This window comes from Anguilla anguilla, chromosome 12, assembly GCF_013347855.1.
Source record: "Anguilla anguilla isolate fAngAng1 chromosome 12, fAngAng1.pri, whole genome shotgun sequence".
In the NCBI taxonomy this organism is placed as follows: domain Eukaryota; kingdom Metazoa; phylum Chordata; class Actinopteri; order Anguilliformes; family Anguillidae; genus Anguilla; species Anguilla anguilla.
The window spans coordinates 13,361,370-13,377,192 of NC_049212.1; the positions used below are offsets into that span (position 1 = coordinate 13,361,370).

The 15,823-nt window shown below is 46.3% G+C and overlaps 1 protein-coding gene across 1 annotated transcript in view; it reads left to right on the top strand.

The window, feature by feature from the left end:
* arhgap32a (Rho GTPase activating protein 32a) overlaps positions 1-15,823 on the top strand; it is a 105,162-nt gene that overhangs the window by 22,390 nt on the left and 66,949 nt on the right. The window contains exon 2 of the mRNA XM_035385664.1: positions 14,411-14,599. Coding sequence (XP_035241555.1) covers positions 14,436-14,599 — 164 coding nt within the window. The 5' untranslated portion in view covers positions 14,411-14,435. The remainder of the gene's footprint in view (positions 1-14,410; positions 14,600-15,823) is intronic.

The following is a 15,823-nucleotide window of genomic DNA, read 5'->3' on the forward strand; positions in this document are numbered from 1 at the left end:
TTGTGCTGGAACAGATTAATGAGTTTGATTGGTTGAAATGCGTTGCATAAACATTGGATATTTTTTTCCTCACTTCAAACCAGTGTGCGTGGTCCCTTGTTAACGACTGTTAATATGCACGTTGTGGTATCTCAGTAGTTCCCAACCCTGTTCCTGGGGATCTGCCGTCCTTTTTCATCCCTAATTTGGCACGCCTGATTTGAATAATAAGCCACGTAATGAGAGCTCAAGCTGTTGAATGAGGTGCGCTTTGTTAGGGTTGGAGTGAAAACCTGCCAAATGGTAGATCTCCAGGTACAGGGTTGGGAACCACTGATGTATCTTCATAGTGTCACAGTTAGTTTGTCCTTCGCAATACAACTCGGTCTCAGAAACTGTTTATTTTGTGCATTGTTGCATGATCCAGCACACACTTGCACACACACACACACACACACACCTGCACATGCTCACGCACACGCATACACACACACACACAGACACACACACATTTGGTAGGTACGCTTGATTGCTTACCGTTATTTTTTGCCCATGCATCTTAGATGAGTGACAACTGTTTTCACAAACGTTAGCTTATGATTAGATGAATATGAATGTTGTTTATATGAACTCTGTCACCCGCGCCGGGCTCTTCTAAAATTTGATTGACTAGCCGCAGATGCTCTTAACACACCCACACGTGCCGGGATGAATCGCGCAGGAATGCGAGCTCACGAGCTTTAACTCCGCAGAGGGTATGCATTTCCCTCAGTCTGTCGGCAGATGAGACAGCGAGTCTGAAACAAATTACAGTAATGCACCCTCTTAAAAAACCCACCGCGCTCGCCTCATTAATATTGATGCAGGCCGCGTGTGTGCGGCTCTGTGTTGGCTGCCCTACTTTCACTGCTAGTTTTCATGTAGGCCAGGAGACACTGAACGGGGAGAAAAATCGTTTTATTTTTTTCTTTGATTGCCTCACAACCTTCTGAGGCGGGGTGGGGAGGTGGGGGGGATGTCTTTAGGCGTCTGTCTGAGTTGTGGGAGGGGACGTATCTGTACACACTAGACTCATTTGTAGCATGTTGATGTAGCCTGTTGCTACATGGTACATGACAGGGTTAGAAGGTTTACAGACATTTCTGCTTCATTTATCAAAAGCTTGGGGTGAACTTTAAGAGACAAGCCACTCGTTACAGATGGTACTCTGTTTTCTGAATGTATCAGTCATGATTTTTTAAAAAGTGAATTTCTGTTGTTTGAAGTAGAATTAGCATCTTACAGTTAGTATTCTGTCTTGTTGAGAAGCAGTCTGTTGTAAGACCCTGGTGTTGGAGCCAGATTTTAGACCGGTGCAGAAATGAAACAAAAAAAAACTGTTTCACAAGAGATTAAGTGTCACAATGAAGTACCTGAAGTGGGGTATGCATATTTTATACGCCAGAGTTACTGGCTGTTGAAGTCAGGATTTTATTTCAGCTCAGAGCTTTTTTGTAGTATTCATTTTAATTTTAGCATTACTATTAATATCAATTAATATATTTAGTCTTTCTTTACTTTTTTGTTTTGGGTAGTGGGGGAGCAGAAAATGATTTCTCAGTTTCTGAGAGAAGGTTTGGCTCTAGTCGGTGTATAGTTGGACAGAGCAGTGGTGTTTGAGCCGAACAGTAAGGGGTCAAAAGACCCATCTGCATTTCAGGGCCTTGGCGTGGCAGATTTTCCCATAAGCTGCAGAATGAGTCATCTGCTGATGTCATTGCTGGAAGGGGCTCAGGGGCCGGGGGGGATCAGCCAAACTCCTGACATACAGATTGAGCGGCCAGACGCTGGATCCGGGGGCCGTTTCGCAGCGCTGGGTGCTCTGCGGGGACCGCGGTTATGTAGTGGGTCGGCCTGTAGTGAAGTGGTTCCGCCTTCCCCGGAGTGTCATTTAATTCACTCTGGGAGAATACAGGAAAAGCAATCTATCATCCAGCTCCTAAATGAGCAGGGATTATTATATACAGGTGTGGGTTCCTGTAGCGTTACCTGGGGGAGCCGTAGTGACTCTGGTTCTCACTTCTTTCTCAGGCCTCTCTGACTGAGGCGGGTGCGGAAGGGGGGGTGAGCACTTTTCGAGACTCTTTCCCCCCCTCCCTCCCTGAAGATCCCACATGAGATTGAACCCCTCTGGATGGTTCACCGCAGTCTGGCCCATTGGGGGGGGGGGGGGGCACAGGGCTGTTATTCTGGCCACTCCCCCTTGGGTTCCAGCAGCACAGGTACACGGCCCGTCTTTAATCCACCAAGCGCCCCGCTCCTGTCTCCGCAGGTTCTCCCCACACTACCAGCTGATTAACGGGTTGTTCTCGGTAGATGGCTCGGGCGGCCCTTTCCCTTCTGTTAGCAGGGTAGTGTGGATTAGCCTCGTACTAAGCGTGCTGGTACGTGACACAGGTGTGGAATGTTTTCAGGAGTCACTGAAGTATACAGTAATTAGTCAACCTCCAGAGTGTAGGTGCATATTGCAGAATAATTATGTGTAATTATGTTCATTTGGCAGTAAGAGGGATATAACTGAAATGTCATAGTTTGAGTTTGTATAAAATTTTTTAATTGGCTGAAAGGAGTCTGAGTTACCCTAAACCCTACAACGGGTGAAGGCTGTCCATGCTGTCAATCAGGGACTTGTCTGAACCAGTTGAAATACTTACACAGTAAAACAGGATGGTTAGTTGAAATTGTTGAGTCACTGATAGCATGCAGTCGCTCTCCCCATTTTGGCATTAATGAAACCCAACACTCAGGTCAATAATATCTAGTTATTAATATCTAGGTCAATAGTATCTAGTTTATGGTGCGAGTCACTTGAATATATATTTGTGTATGTGATAAAGTATTTGACAGCATGGTGGAGCACACCTTATCCAGCAATGTTCTATTTCAGCTTGCTTTGATTTGATGCTGTAAGAATATTTGGGTGCAGTACATTCTGGCTTTTAAACAGTGTAACATTTTTGGCCTCAGCCAAAGAAACGGAAACAAAGAAAGTAGATGTTATCAGCGAGGTCTAGTTAATTATGTTGGGAAAATGCTTTATTACTTTGTCATAGACAGTTGTGGCTGTTATTTGCTAGGCAGTGTTCTGTGTGTACAGTGCGTGACAGTACTTGCAGTTTCAGTATTCCCAGGAATGCTATGGTGCATATTTTATATGCATAAGGCCTCCTTGAAAACAGTATATTATAAAGCAAAGTATGAATTTGGCTGCGTGGCAAATAATGTTCTTGGCAGTCCCACCAACCCACCATCACTTCCAGCAGAAACGTGTTTGGAGGTCCCCTTCCGAGCCCTAGCCAATCCCAGCTCTGCTTCTTTTCAGGTGCTTGGCGTGAGTAAGCGTGGTTTGGCCTCAGACATGCTGTTTCTGCATTCTCTGTCTGTCTGTCTTATCTGTGCTCTGCGGTGCTTCTCTCTTGAATCATCCAGCGAGTTGGTAATTTTCCACAAATTATATTTTTTCCCCAAACAGACACAGAAATGCCTAGTGACTATTTATCCATGCCCCCCATCTGCAGTCCTTCCTGAAGAATGCAGTGGTAGAAAGTTTTGTTGTGAGTTGTCAGTTTTTTATGTCTCCTCCACTATGGAGGGTAACCAGTGGGCAGCTAGTTCTCTCATATAGGGATAAATCCCTCTGTTGTGGCAATAAAGAAGTTGGGTGAATGCCAGTCTGTACTCATGTTGTTATTATTACTAACTGATAGGGCTAATCACAAACTGGATATACCCTTTTTAGATGTGTTTATATCATGGTATCCACATTGTTTATTTTAATGGTGTATATGGGTTATGCTTTTCTTTGGCAAGTTTTGTTCTTCTGTTTGTGTTAATGTTACAGGGTGAACCAGGCCAACCCTGGTCCTGGGCGGCAGTGTAGTATAATAGGTAAGGAGCTGGTCTTGTAACCTTAGACCTGGGTAGGACACTGCCGTTGTACCCTTGGGCAAGGTACAGTACTTAACCTCCATTGCTTCAGTATATACCCTGCTGTGTATAAATGGGTTCTATGAATAAAGCTATTGTATGTAAAAAGTTATGCAAGTTGCTCTGCATAAGAGCATCTGCTAAATGGCTGTAATGTAATAGTGAGCTAAAGTTTCAGTTGTTTCTTGTATGTGCCTTTAAATTGACAACCAGATTAAGATTAGATCCATAAAGCAGGTAGAGTTAACTGAAATCTGTTTCTTTAATGGATCAGTTAAGCGGAGTAGCAGTGAAAGTCAGCACACTCTGGAATTCCCTGGACCAGAGTGGCCGCCCGTGTCCTAAATGACCAACTCTAATACAAAGTGGAGAAAAAAGAGTTTCCCATTTAAAGGATACATTTCTTTTATTTCCTTTTTCTTTCTGGGGGTAACCGAGGGCCGGTGCTCTGGGGGTGGGGGGGAGGATCCCTGGTAAAGGCAGAAAGCCCTTTAGAGCTCCTCCTCAGGTTGCAGCGCTGGCAGACTGGGAGATCTGCGGACATGGCGGGCGTGTTAGCACCAGACTGGGAGATCTGCGGACATGGCGGGCGTGTTAGCACCAGACTGGGAGATCTGCGGGCATGGCGGGCGTGTTAGCACCAGACTGGGAGATCTGGGGACATGGCGGGTGGGTTAGCACCAGACTGGGAGATCTGGGGACATGGCGGGTGGGTTAGCACCAGACTGGGAGATCTGCGGACATGGCGGGTGTTAGCACCAGACTGGGAGATCTGGGGACATGGCGGGCATGTTAGCACCAGACTGGGAGATCTGCGGACATGGCGGGCGTGTTGGCACCAGACTGGGAGATCTGCGGACATGGCGGGTGTGTTAGCACCAGACTGGGAGATCTGCGGACATGGCGGGTGTGTTAGCACCAGACTGGGAGATCTGCGGACATGGCGGGCGTGTTAGCACCAGACTGGGAGATCTGCGGGCATGGCGGGTGTGTTGGCACCAGACTGGGAGATCTGCGGACATGGCGGGTGTGTTAGCACCAGACTGGGAGATCTGCGGACATGGCGGGCGTGTTGGCACCAGACTGGGAGATCTGCGGACATGGCGGGCGTGTTGGCACCAGACTGGGAGATCTGCGGACATGGCGGGCGTGTTGGCACCAGAGGCACAGATAAGCCTGGCGCAGTGTGTCATCACGGCTCCGGGAGACATTACCGCAGAGTGCACCGAAGCGCGCTTTTCAGTTTCTTTCTGTTTTTTTTTTTCTTTCTTTTTTTTTCTGAATACGCGCAGTTAAAATTACATCGAAAGGAGAGGGACCGGTATTAATAATCGAAATTGCATGAAGATTGGTTTACAGATTTTTAATTGTGTTGTTATTGCTTCTGCGACTGAGTGGTTTTGAATGGCATTTAGGAAATTAGCGCGCGCGTCGATACAGTCACTAAGGAACCGGGGTAGTAAACCAGGTTGTTGTGGGTTTACGTTCTCTAGGGAGCCCCTCTGCCCTTAACTTGAATAGCTTTAGTAAACATCAGGTTCCGTACCTCTGTGCCAGTATTTAAAATATGAGCCATATTGCATCACCCTGTATGAAAATATCTACAGTAATTAATGAGAACGGTGACAGTCAGTTTAAAGCCTTACCTCTCCATTGTGTTTGTTCTGCATTTAAACTGCAACACAGGAAGTTGCTTCAGGCGTGTTGTTGCTGCAGGGGTGAACGTGTTGGCACGCTCGCGGGCTTGTGGGTGTTTGGCACGGCTCGCAGGTCGGTAATTAATTGGAACCCGGACCGGCAGTCCTCCGCTCCCCTCGCAGTGAAACTGACCGTGCAGATCTGCTGAGTCACTCAGAGGGCACTCTCACTGTGGAGCCTGTGGAACAGACACCCTGATGTTTCAGAAGACGATAAACAGAGGGTTCCTCAAATGTCCTGTGCCCACGACTTAAGCAGGCACTTTCACCTGCTTGAGTTCCAGTGTAGCCTAGTGTATTTAGCAATTTAATGCAATTCAATTTTAACATGTCACAATTCTCAACCTGGACATACAAGGAGCTGATCTGGGTAAAATTCTTTCTTGATTTTGCTCAAATTTTCAGCTAACCACATTCAGCCAACTCAAGCATGTAATTATATGAAATAATTTTGTTCTGAATGTTGGAATGTTTTTTTTAACTTTAAAAAAAAAAAATCAGTCAGTAATTGTGCTGATATTTAAAAGGTTAGTGTTTCTGCTTATCGTTTGACCTCAAACTGCTACTCTAGTCCAGGGCATGCTGGGAATGTTGTGTTTAATTTGACCAATCTCTTGACCCACTTCCCAGCACACTTTGGAAAGCAACGGAATTATTGAATGGTTCTTCATTTTGTTCAGCTTTTCCTGAGGGTGCCAATGAATTGTACGGCCGTTAACTTTTATATTCCTCCATTACCTCAGAAGTGTTCTGCGGTGGTTCTATGAGAAATCCTGATTCCTCTTTACACAGGGATCATTTTCAAGTTTCCTTCCTCCAGTTTTGGTACAGGTGTACTGCCTATTCAGTTAAACGCTTTAGAGAAGGTATTGTGGTTCATAGAAATATAACTCGGGGACAGTTTTTTGGTGAATGTGCCAAGAATTTATAAAAACCGCTTTGTGAACGGCACTGGCACTTGCCCCAGACATGTCCCTGAGGTACTTTTTAAAAATACATACTGACCTTTCATCTGAATCTTTGATTTGATTTGAAAGTGTTTAATGATATTTACCGTGTGTCACACTGGTAATTATTCAGGAAATGAGGCAAGGTGCCCTTTGTAGAGTCCTTGTGCACTGCACACTCGTCTTCTAACTAGTGCGTGACCCTTTGGGTTGCCGAGATGAAAAGTGTTTTATTTTTTGATGTTTCTGTGCCGTTGAAGCAGGGCTCATTTGGAAGTCCCCGCTGTAAATCCCGCCAAGGCCGGTGCTTTCGGAGCATGTGATTCGCGGAGGCGAGCCTCCGTCCCCGCTCTGTCTTCCCCTCTCTCCGTGTTTTTCCCCCGGAGGCGTTTGCGCTCCTCCTGCTCCCCCCCGTCCTCTTCAGCGTACCTCTCAGACTCGGTCTCCCATGCCGACTTCGCTAGTCGCCGTTTGGCAGCCTTTTTGGGGGCGCCTTCGTCATCTTAACCTTCCGTGGCCTCGTGACGCCTCCGCGCCTCGACGACGCGCTTGGGAGGAACTGTCGGTTTCCATAACGATCACGGGCACACGCCCTCTCACGGTCAACTTTGATTTCCAATTTTTCTGACAATTCCCAGGATGCAACGCTGGAACCAGTTTCAATGCCGTACGGTCTGCTAATTCTAATACACATACACATGCATACACACACATGCACACGTTAATTTGACCAGGTAGCTCAACTGAGGACTCGGTTGTAATTTGGAGTGACACCTGATGAATCAAAGTTGATTGTGTTGGCAGTGGCACTCACTTGTTGAGGTTCGGTTAGGTGGACAGATAGAGAGAGACGGTGTTCCCTGAGAAAAACACTGGGATTTACACTTCTGTCCAGAGGTACCATGGGAATTACTTTTCTAAGAGCAAGTGAAGCAATCGTGAGGCTTCCAAAAACCATATAATTGATGTTTTTATTGAAAAATCAATATAGGAATATTGATCACAAAAGTACATGTAAAAGCAGTCCTTCTTTGTCGTAAAAGCATACAGCTTTTAATCTGCAAGAAATTGATAGCCTGTTGTGTGCAGGGGATTTGTATTAGTTTTCTGCTACGTAACATTAAATCAGTGTCAGGAATGATAAAACGGGATTTATTTGGAATGTCTGGGCGTGCTGGAATTTTGGCAAGCGCCCTGACACATGACCAGTCCCTTTTCTGTTACTGAGGTTGCCAAAAGTTGCCTCCCCCATTCATGTGCAGCAGTAATTTATCAGATCTGTGTTTTCTATGCGCTCTATAGTTGCCAGTAAATTTAACCTCCGAAAACTTCTGAAGTGCATTCGTTCCTTTTGTCTCCTCATCCACTTTACAGCTCATGTTCTTTTATCCTTCCTGCCAAGCAGCAACTCTTTCTGTTGTACCCGTGTATTAAGACATTAGACTCTACTCACGCCCTGCTGAGCTCCTGTAGAGATAATTAAGGAGCAGCATTTCTTCTCCAGCCTATAGAACGCTGGGATTCTGAAATGCCATCGCATGTAGTCCAAACAATTGGAATAAATGTTTCCTCTAGATATTAGCCCAAACAAGCAGAACGGTGCTTCTGAGTCAGCGGATTAACAGCGGGTAATGCGGTAGGTGCTGTCAGACCGGTCTCCTGTTGACGTTGTGCAACTCGATCGTCCCCCGGGTGATGTGAACTGAACCGTGCCGGGAGCTGTGCAGGTGTCGGACCGGATTTTGTTTTGAGAGAAACCGGCGGGGGAACCGCTCTCCTGGGACACCGCACACTCTGTCTCTGTTCGCCCGCACACACGCTGCTGGGACGGGGAGAGAAGCGCAGCCCCCTGGTGCATCTGAGTTTGCTTCCTGAGCTGTGTCAGATCGCACATGCTAGGCCTCCTTAATTCCTTCAGCTGAGCAATTTTGTGTTTATCACTTCATACAGCAGGTTTGCATTTTGGAAGTCTGGTCAATGATAAATTGTTTACGCACATAAAAAGTTTGGTATTTGAAAAGGTTTGAAGATGTTTAAAATGTTCTTCATTTGGCCCTGTGAGTGTTGATGTTTGAGAGTCGGTGTAGTCGAAAATGCCCAGTGAGCATTCTCTTCCACCCTCGAGTCGTGGGACAGAGACAGCCGACGTGCGGCGTGAGAATCCTCTCTCTGTCGCTCGTCCTGAGAACTGCTGCAGTCGGGTTTACGAAGCTGCGCTTGAGCAAACGGGGAAACGTGCTCTCGCTGCGCACCTGCTAGTCCTGGAGCTTCTCCTCTTTAGAGCCTCCATCAGCAGCGGGGTTAGGATTAGGCCGTGTCTGCCTGCAGCAGGTAAATCACTCATGTAATTCCATGTCGTCTATTTTTTGCGCTGTTATAGCAGGGCGGGCTGAAATCTGCACATTTTTAATGCATTTTTAACGCAACGGATTGTGGTTTGCCAAGTTCCTTATTATCTGTGATTTGATCCTGCTCCATAACTGCTCACATTTTCCCTGGATCTGTTTTTAAGGTTAAACAATCAACGAGGATTAACGGATTAATGGATGGGTAATTAGGTATTTTTGCACCACTTCCTACTTTGTATGATTTCTGTCATATTTTGTTAGTCTGTTCCCCCCACTACCCTATACTGTGGAGTAATCTTTAACTCTCATAGACTCATAGGTGCAGATGAGCCTTTGTTTGTGAAGGGAAATATATAGTCTTGCCTTAGAGGTGTTGTGTCTCAAATGTTCAGTGGACCAAATTCAGCTGTTAAGCTCTCACACATAAGTAGAGATTTATGATTGTAAATTTATTTTTATTTTTTCTCAGCATCTCAGGGTGCTCATTCCCTTCTATTGGAGCTAAAATTAATGGTCAGTGTCATTGCTTCACTGTTGCAAAGAAAGTAATTATAGTGTAATGATTTATTTTGCTTCCTGAAATGGCCTGAAAAGCAAGTGATTTTCTTGTACGGTGGTGACCGAGTCATGTGTGAATGTAGCATTCCGGATATGTCAAGAACCACTGGCATGAAATGAATGTTCTGTGCCACTAGTTCTGAATGCTGGTACTCTGAGGTGTGGCCTCAGCTGGGACTGGGACCAGCCATCTGCCGCAGCGTCATATCATATCTGACTCATGCGAATGCTCTTACCTTGCAAGAACTTAAACCCTGCATGGTTCTTGTGCAAGAAATCCTTCCTGTGCTAATCTTTCCTTGGTCAATAGGGTAACTTGGGACAAATCCGTTTGTCAGCATCTAAGATTCTCAACCACAATTATTAGCACTGGTTGTGAGAATTAGCATAGAGATTATCTGCAACCAGCTTCTTGTCAAAAGTTGCGTCACCTTTAACCTCAAGAACAAAGCTACTGTTTTTTTGCTTTTGTTGTGGGACTGCTACAACGTCTGAGGGTTCTTTCTGTTCTCTCCAATTTTGTGTTTGCTGTATGATGCAGTTCATAATGAAGAGAAAGTAGAAGATTTAAAAATCATTCAAAAAGATTTTTTTTTAATTTTGCTTCAGGTATCCTAAAATTTTCTCGAGAAAGTTGAATGCGTGTCTTTTGAGCACTGCAATTTATCTGAGAGACGTGTGCTAAATGTCAACGAGCTCTGGGAGTCAAATTAAAAGCTTTGGTATAGATCAGTGCGCGCGTTGCATTTAAAAGAGCAGAGCCCACTAGCTTGTGCCTGCCATTAGTTAATGAAAATCTCTGCAGATGCACATGACTTGTGTATAATACAGCGGATATGAAAATTGTACTTCTCTGCATAACAAACTGAGCCATTCCAGGTCTTGAGAGAAGCTGGTTGGTGTAATCCCGGCAGACAGCTTCTAATTGGTGCGCTGTCCTGTTTCTCGTCAAACCTCAGAATGGCTCAAACCGCTTCTCGGTTTCCCTCTCTGTTTCCCTCTCTGTTATTAATTTGTTTGGCAGATGCCCTTATCTAGCACTGCCTACATGGCCTCTGTGTGTTATCTGCCTTTACAGGTGGCCATTGCACTGATGTAATTAGCGGTGACTACTTTACTCAAGGGTACTCCACCCGTGTGTTCACTAGCTGTGCAACTCTGCAGCCCTCTGCAAAGCCATTGCAATCAATTCTGCTTTGGTTCAGGGTTGTTTCAAAAAAAAAGAAAAAGAAAAAAGAAAACCATCTTCACATGTCAAAGCGGATCAAAACAACAGCGGAAGGAGGGATGAGAAAGCGGAGGAGCGGGCCACACGCAGAGAGGAAACGAGGGCACGAGCGGGCTGGAAGCGCGACGAGCCGGGCGCTGGTGTCGGGCTCGTCAGTCGACGGGGCGCGTGCAGAGCGAGGTGATTGGGATCTCATTAAATGATCGGTCACGGCCACTGTAGCGTATCAGGCATGAGTAATCGCAGGCCGAGCGAAGGGGGGCCCGGCCCGGTGGAGTCACCCTGCGGTTTGCGATAGCGCGACGCACTGACACGAGCTCGTCTCTGTTCATCTAAAACCAAACTTTGCTGTGAGTGTGTCTGTGTATGGAGACGGAATTAACTGGTAGTGTCCTTGACTTTAAAACATCACAGTTTGGTAGTCTGGGCAAAAAATAAAGGTTTTTGGAAGCAGGGAAAAGTAGGCTACATTCTGTGTTCTATTTTTCTGTTTGTGCTATTCTTGTAAATCATCATTGGGCGCTTCCTTGGTCGTACCGTAGCACTGGTGTAGCCTACTGCCTGCTCCTGGGGTTCCAAGCAGATTTAAAGTCTCCTTTTTTGACATTTGAAAATGTCAGAAAAACGTTTTATTGATGTTTGCCGGCTGCGCTGGGGTGGCGCGTTGGCTACGCCCTCCTCCAGGCAAGGTTAAGCCAGCGCCCTGAGAACGCCGTCTGGGTCTGCTCCCGGGCTGCTCTGTCTGATTCTGCCGAGTCAGGGTTTATCCCACATCCTGGGTCTTCACAGCTGGCTGAATCCTCACCATGCAGCCTGAAACAGAACAGCAGGGAGGAGACAGAGAGGGAGACAGAGAGAGGAGACAGGGAGGGAGACAGAGAGGGAGACAGGGAGGAGACAGAGACGGAGACAGAGAGGGAGGTGGAGAGGGAGGGAGACAGAGAGGAGACAGAGAGACAGAGACTGAGAGGGAGACTGAGAGGGAGGTGGAGGGGAGACAGAGAGGGAGACGGAGAGGGAGGTGGAGAGGGAGGGAGACAGAGAGGGAGGTGGAGGGGAGACTGAGAGGGAGACTGAGAGGGAGACTGAGAGGGAGACTGAGAGGGAGACTGAGAGGGAGACTGAGAGGGAGACTGAGAGGGAGACAGAGAGGAGACAGAGAGGAGACAGAGAGGGAGACAAAGCAGAGACTGAGGGGAGACTGAGGGGAGACTGAGAGGGAGACTGAGAAGGAGATAGAGAGGGAGACAAAGCAGAGATGGAGGGGAGACTGAGGGGAGACAGAGGGGAGACTGACAGGAGTTGGAGGGGAGACTGAGGGGAGACTGAGAGGAGACAATAAGACTGAGGAGAGAGAGGGAGAGATCTGTCCTGATTGCTCTTTCTCATCTCATTGCCGTTCATGGGGATCATATACCTCTGTTCCAGGCTATGAAAGGTCCGGCATTGCTTCGAATGGCCAAGGTTTATTGACACTGCTGTATGTTCAAACACTGGTTGTTCTCAGCCATTTTTATTAAGAGACAAGTCATTGTCACATCTCCCAGACTAATTTCGCTGAAGTTCATTGGGATGAGCAGCATACTGGTGGAATTGTGTGTCTGTGCTCTCCTTCTGTTTTTGGGCGTGTGCATTTATGATTTTCTGTGTGTTTATAGCCATACAGCCTGCCTGTGAAAGCTGGTACACTAGAGCTGATTAGTGCTGTGGTGATGCAACTATTTTCATGTGTTTTTGTTCTATTCAAAAACTCATTCAGAACAACATGCATATTGTTTTTGGTCATGCTTCTTTATTATCAGACATGTGCAGCAAATACCTTTGGAATGACTCACAGTAAATAAAATAAATAAATAAATAATTCAGGATACTGTGTGTACACTTCTAGGCTTGTCCTGTACTGCTTTCGGCTTTTAGACCCAGTCCCAGTCTGGAGAGATGGGTTGCCGTGGTGCGCTCACCACGACAAAAGAAAATCAGGCCACCTTTGAATGGCTGTTAAAGCACAGGGGGGCCATTTTAAAAGCCATGTCTATAATGCCAGAAGGTGACAGCAGGCTTTTCTCCCCCCCATTCATTTCGCGTTTTCCTCACACTCTTAGCTTCTGCGTTGGTAACTTTGCTAAGACGTAGAGCCTGAATGGCGGTAATGGATTCCTCGGCTGTCCTCTGCAGTGTGTTTGCTCTCGCTACTGGCCTTTTCGGAATTTGGCTTGCACAATAAATATCCAACAATACCGAGGCTGTCGCTGTATCCATGGCAATGCCATCCTTCTGACCCCAGGACTGTGCCAGGAGCAGTCCTTCAGGCTGAACAGAACTGAAGGTGTGGGCATAGGCAACTTATCTGCAGCGTCCAGGGGAAGAGAAGTCTGTGTGCGTGCGTGCGTGCCTACGTTTGATGGAACATGCAACAATGCACAAAATAAACCTGCTTCTTAGACTGAGCTTTATTGCCAGGGAAGAATGAATTGTGAGACTATCATCCCTGTTGTACTTTGCGGTCTTCTTTTAAGACACAGAAACTACATAATGCATGCTAACAGCAGAAGGGTGTTTAACAAGGGAGAGCATGCTTTGACTTGGAGTGACAAATGTTCCAGCTTCAATGTTCATGGCAACTCATTTCAACCAATCAAACTCATTAGTGCCTATGTGCATGTGAGCGTGTATGTACGTGCATGTGTGCATGTGTGTGCTTGCGTGCATGCGTGTGTGTGCATGCACACGCACACGTGTGTGTGTGTGTGTGCGTTTGTGTGTGCGTTGTATTCACATATAATTTTTATTGTTCAACATGAGAGAGGACTCATTTTGTCTCATCTCTCCCGCTTTGTTGATGTCCTTAATATTTTAATTTTGTGCCTCTCTCTGCTTGGGCCAGGTGTTCATTATGCATTTTCCCTCTCAGATGAGCTCAAGGATATTTCCTGTAGCCTTGGCTTCTTGAGAAAACCAAGCAGAAATTTCACAAACAATAAAAAGTAATTCTGGTAAACACACCGAAAATGAGATCTTATCTCCATTTAAGCCTGACACTTATCTCCATTTAAGCCTGACACATCCCATACATTTTCAAAAAAATAGTAATACCTGTGGAAACTGACCATCAAACAAGTAAAGATGTGAAGTGGGTCTAGTGCTGAAAATGGCAAGCTGAGGTGATCAGTGGGCTCAGGGTACAATTGAGAAATTTGGGGAGGGTGGGGTAGAATGGCAATAATGGGGCTTCTTTCAACTTTTGTAATGGGTTCACCTGGGCAGGAGAGCTTGACAGAATCGTCCTAAACGAGATATCGGGTATTCCATCATAGTTTCTCATCTTCGTTCAGCCGGTTTTGAATATAAACTCAAAACTTTTGGTGGGGCTAAAGAAACCTTCCAGATAAGATGCTTGTATATCTCGTAATTGTTAATGCTACTTAATGTTCAGCCTGTGTTGAACGTAAAGCAGTTTTCTGTTTGTATTCTGACTCATGCTGAAGCTTTAGCCGATGATATCTTCACGGCTGCACTTTACTCGTTTCTAGCAGGTTGCAGAGATTTGTTTTTTTTTAGAGAAGGGGGTTAGTTAGATCTTCTTTCTGGCTTTTTTCTGGGAGCTTAGATACAAACAGATGCCTGATCTCTCCCTTGCTCTCACCCCCCCCCCTCCCCCTCTCCCCCCTTCCCCCCACACCCTGATAGGCAGTTCCTGCAGTGAGTCAGTAGTATGGAGCCAGGCAGCGGGCCTGCTGCGGCTGGTGCTGCGTCTGCTGCTGCTGCTGCTGCCGTAGCTGCGGGGTCTGCTGCTCCTGCTGCGTCCGCGTCGGAGGACAGTGCAGCTCTGGGGCTCCTGCTGCTCGGAGCCACCGGGAGCCATGACGCCCTTGACAGGTAAAGACACACCCTGCATGCGCCTCTCCTCCGCTCCTCTCCTCCTCTCCTCTCCTCTGCTCATCCTGTCGTACTTGTTCTCCGTCTCGGGCTCCCCCTTTTCGTCTCGCCGCGTTAAAATGTCTCTGTCCGTAGTCCTGCGAGTGTGTGCCTGTGCCTGTGTGTGTGTGTGCGCCTGTGCGAGTGTGTGTGTGTGTGTGTGTGTGTGTGTGTGTGTGTGTGTTCATGTATGCAGTTTAGAGGAGAGAGCGCATAGTTCTTATTAATGGTCGCTGTCACCTTTTAGACTTTTAGTCCCGAATCCCTCTTTGTATCAAGGTGAAAGAAAGTGTTTTTTTGCTTAGCTCCAGTGTGTGCGTGCGCATGTGTACGTTTGTACCCTATGTGTCTGCTTCTATGCGAAGGTGTGCGCGTGTAAGGCAGTGATGTCCATTTTCTGTTCTATTTTCAGCCTCGGTTGTTCTAGAAAAAGCAAATCAGCTCATTCAAAGCAAATATAGTCAGCATGATGAAGTTCTCTTATGTGTAATGTGCTATATCGATCATTTCTATATAGATTTTATTACTGGAACATCTGTAAAATATGGCGATTTAGATATTGTAAACTACTATGTATGAACTATTTAAACTCTGTGTGTGCATGGGTATGTGTGTACATGGTATACCATACCGTGGTAAGGTATATACGGGTGTGTTCATTTACTACACGGTTGCTTCCGTTTGGAAAACATGACTTTGCAAAGTTTGTTAGCCAGGCTCTTTCCCTGCCTGCTGCAGGGGTTCTAATTCTGACAAATTTAGGCAGGCTTTGGGTGGAGATCACATGACCAGGAGAGTTTAGAGTGCCCTGCATGTGTTGGAGTGTGGCTGATTCCACTCTCATTTCAGTGTAAATCCATTTCACGGGACAAGCGTCCCTCCACCCTTTTGGCCGAGAGTAGTCTGCTGGAATGCTCCGCTCTTCCAGGATTATCTTCCGCCCGTTCAGTCTCTCTATTGCTCTCTCTCTCTAAACTGAACTGTGTCCAAATTTTGTACACTCACCGTTACCATAGCAGCCGGAGCTTAGCATATATTATATATGTACGCATATGAGAAGCAAAGTGCGTTTAAAAGACCGAGAAACAATTTGTGGAGATATTTGCGATTTAAGTATTGAGTCGTTCTCGTTCTCGCACTTCTGAACTTCTATCCTCACTCTCATGCATGCACTCACTTGCAAAC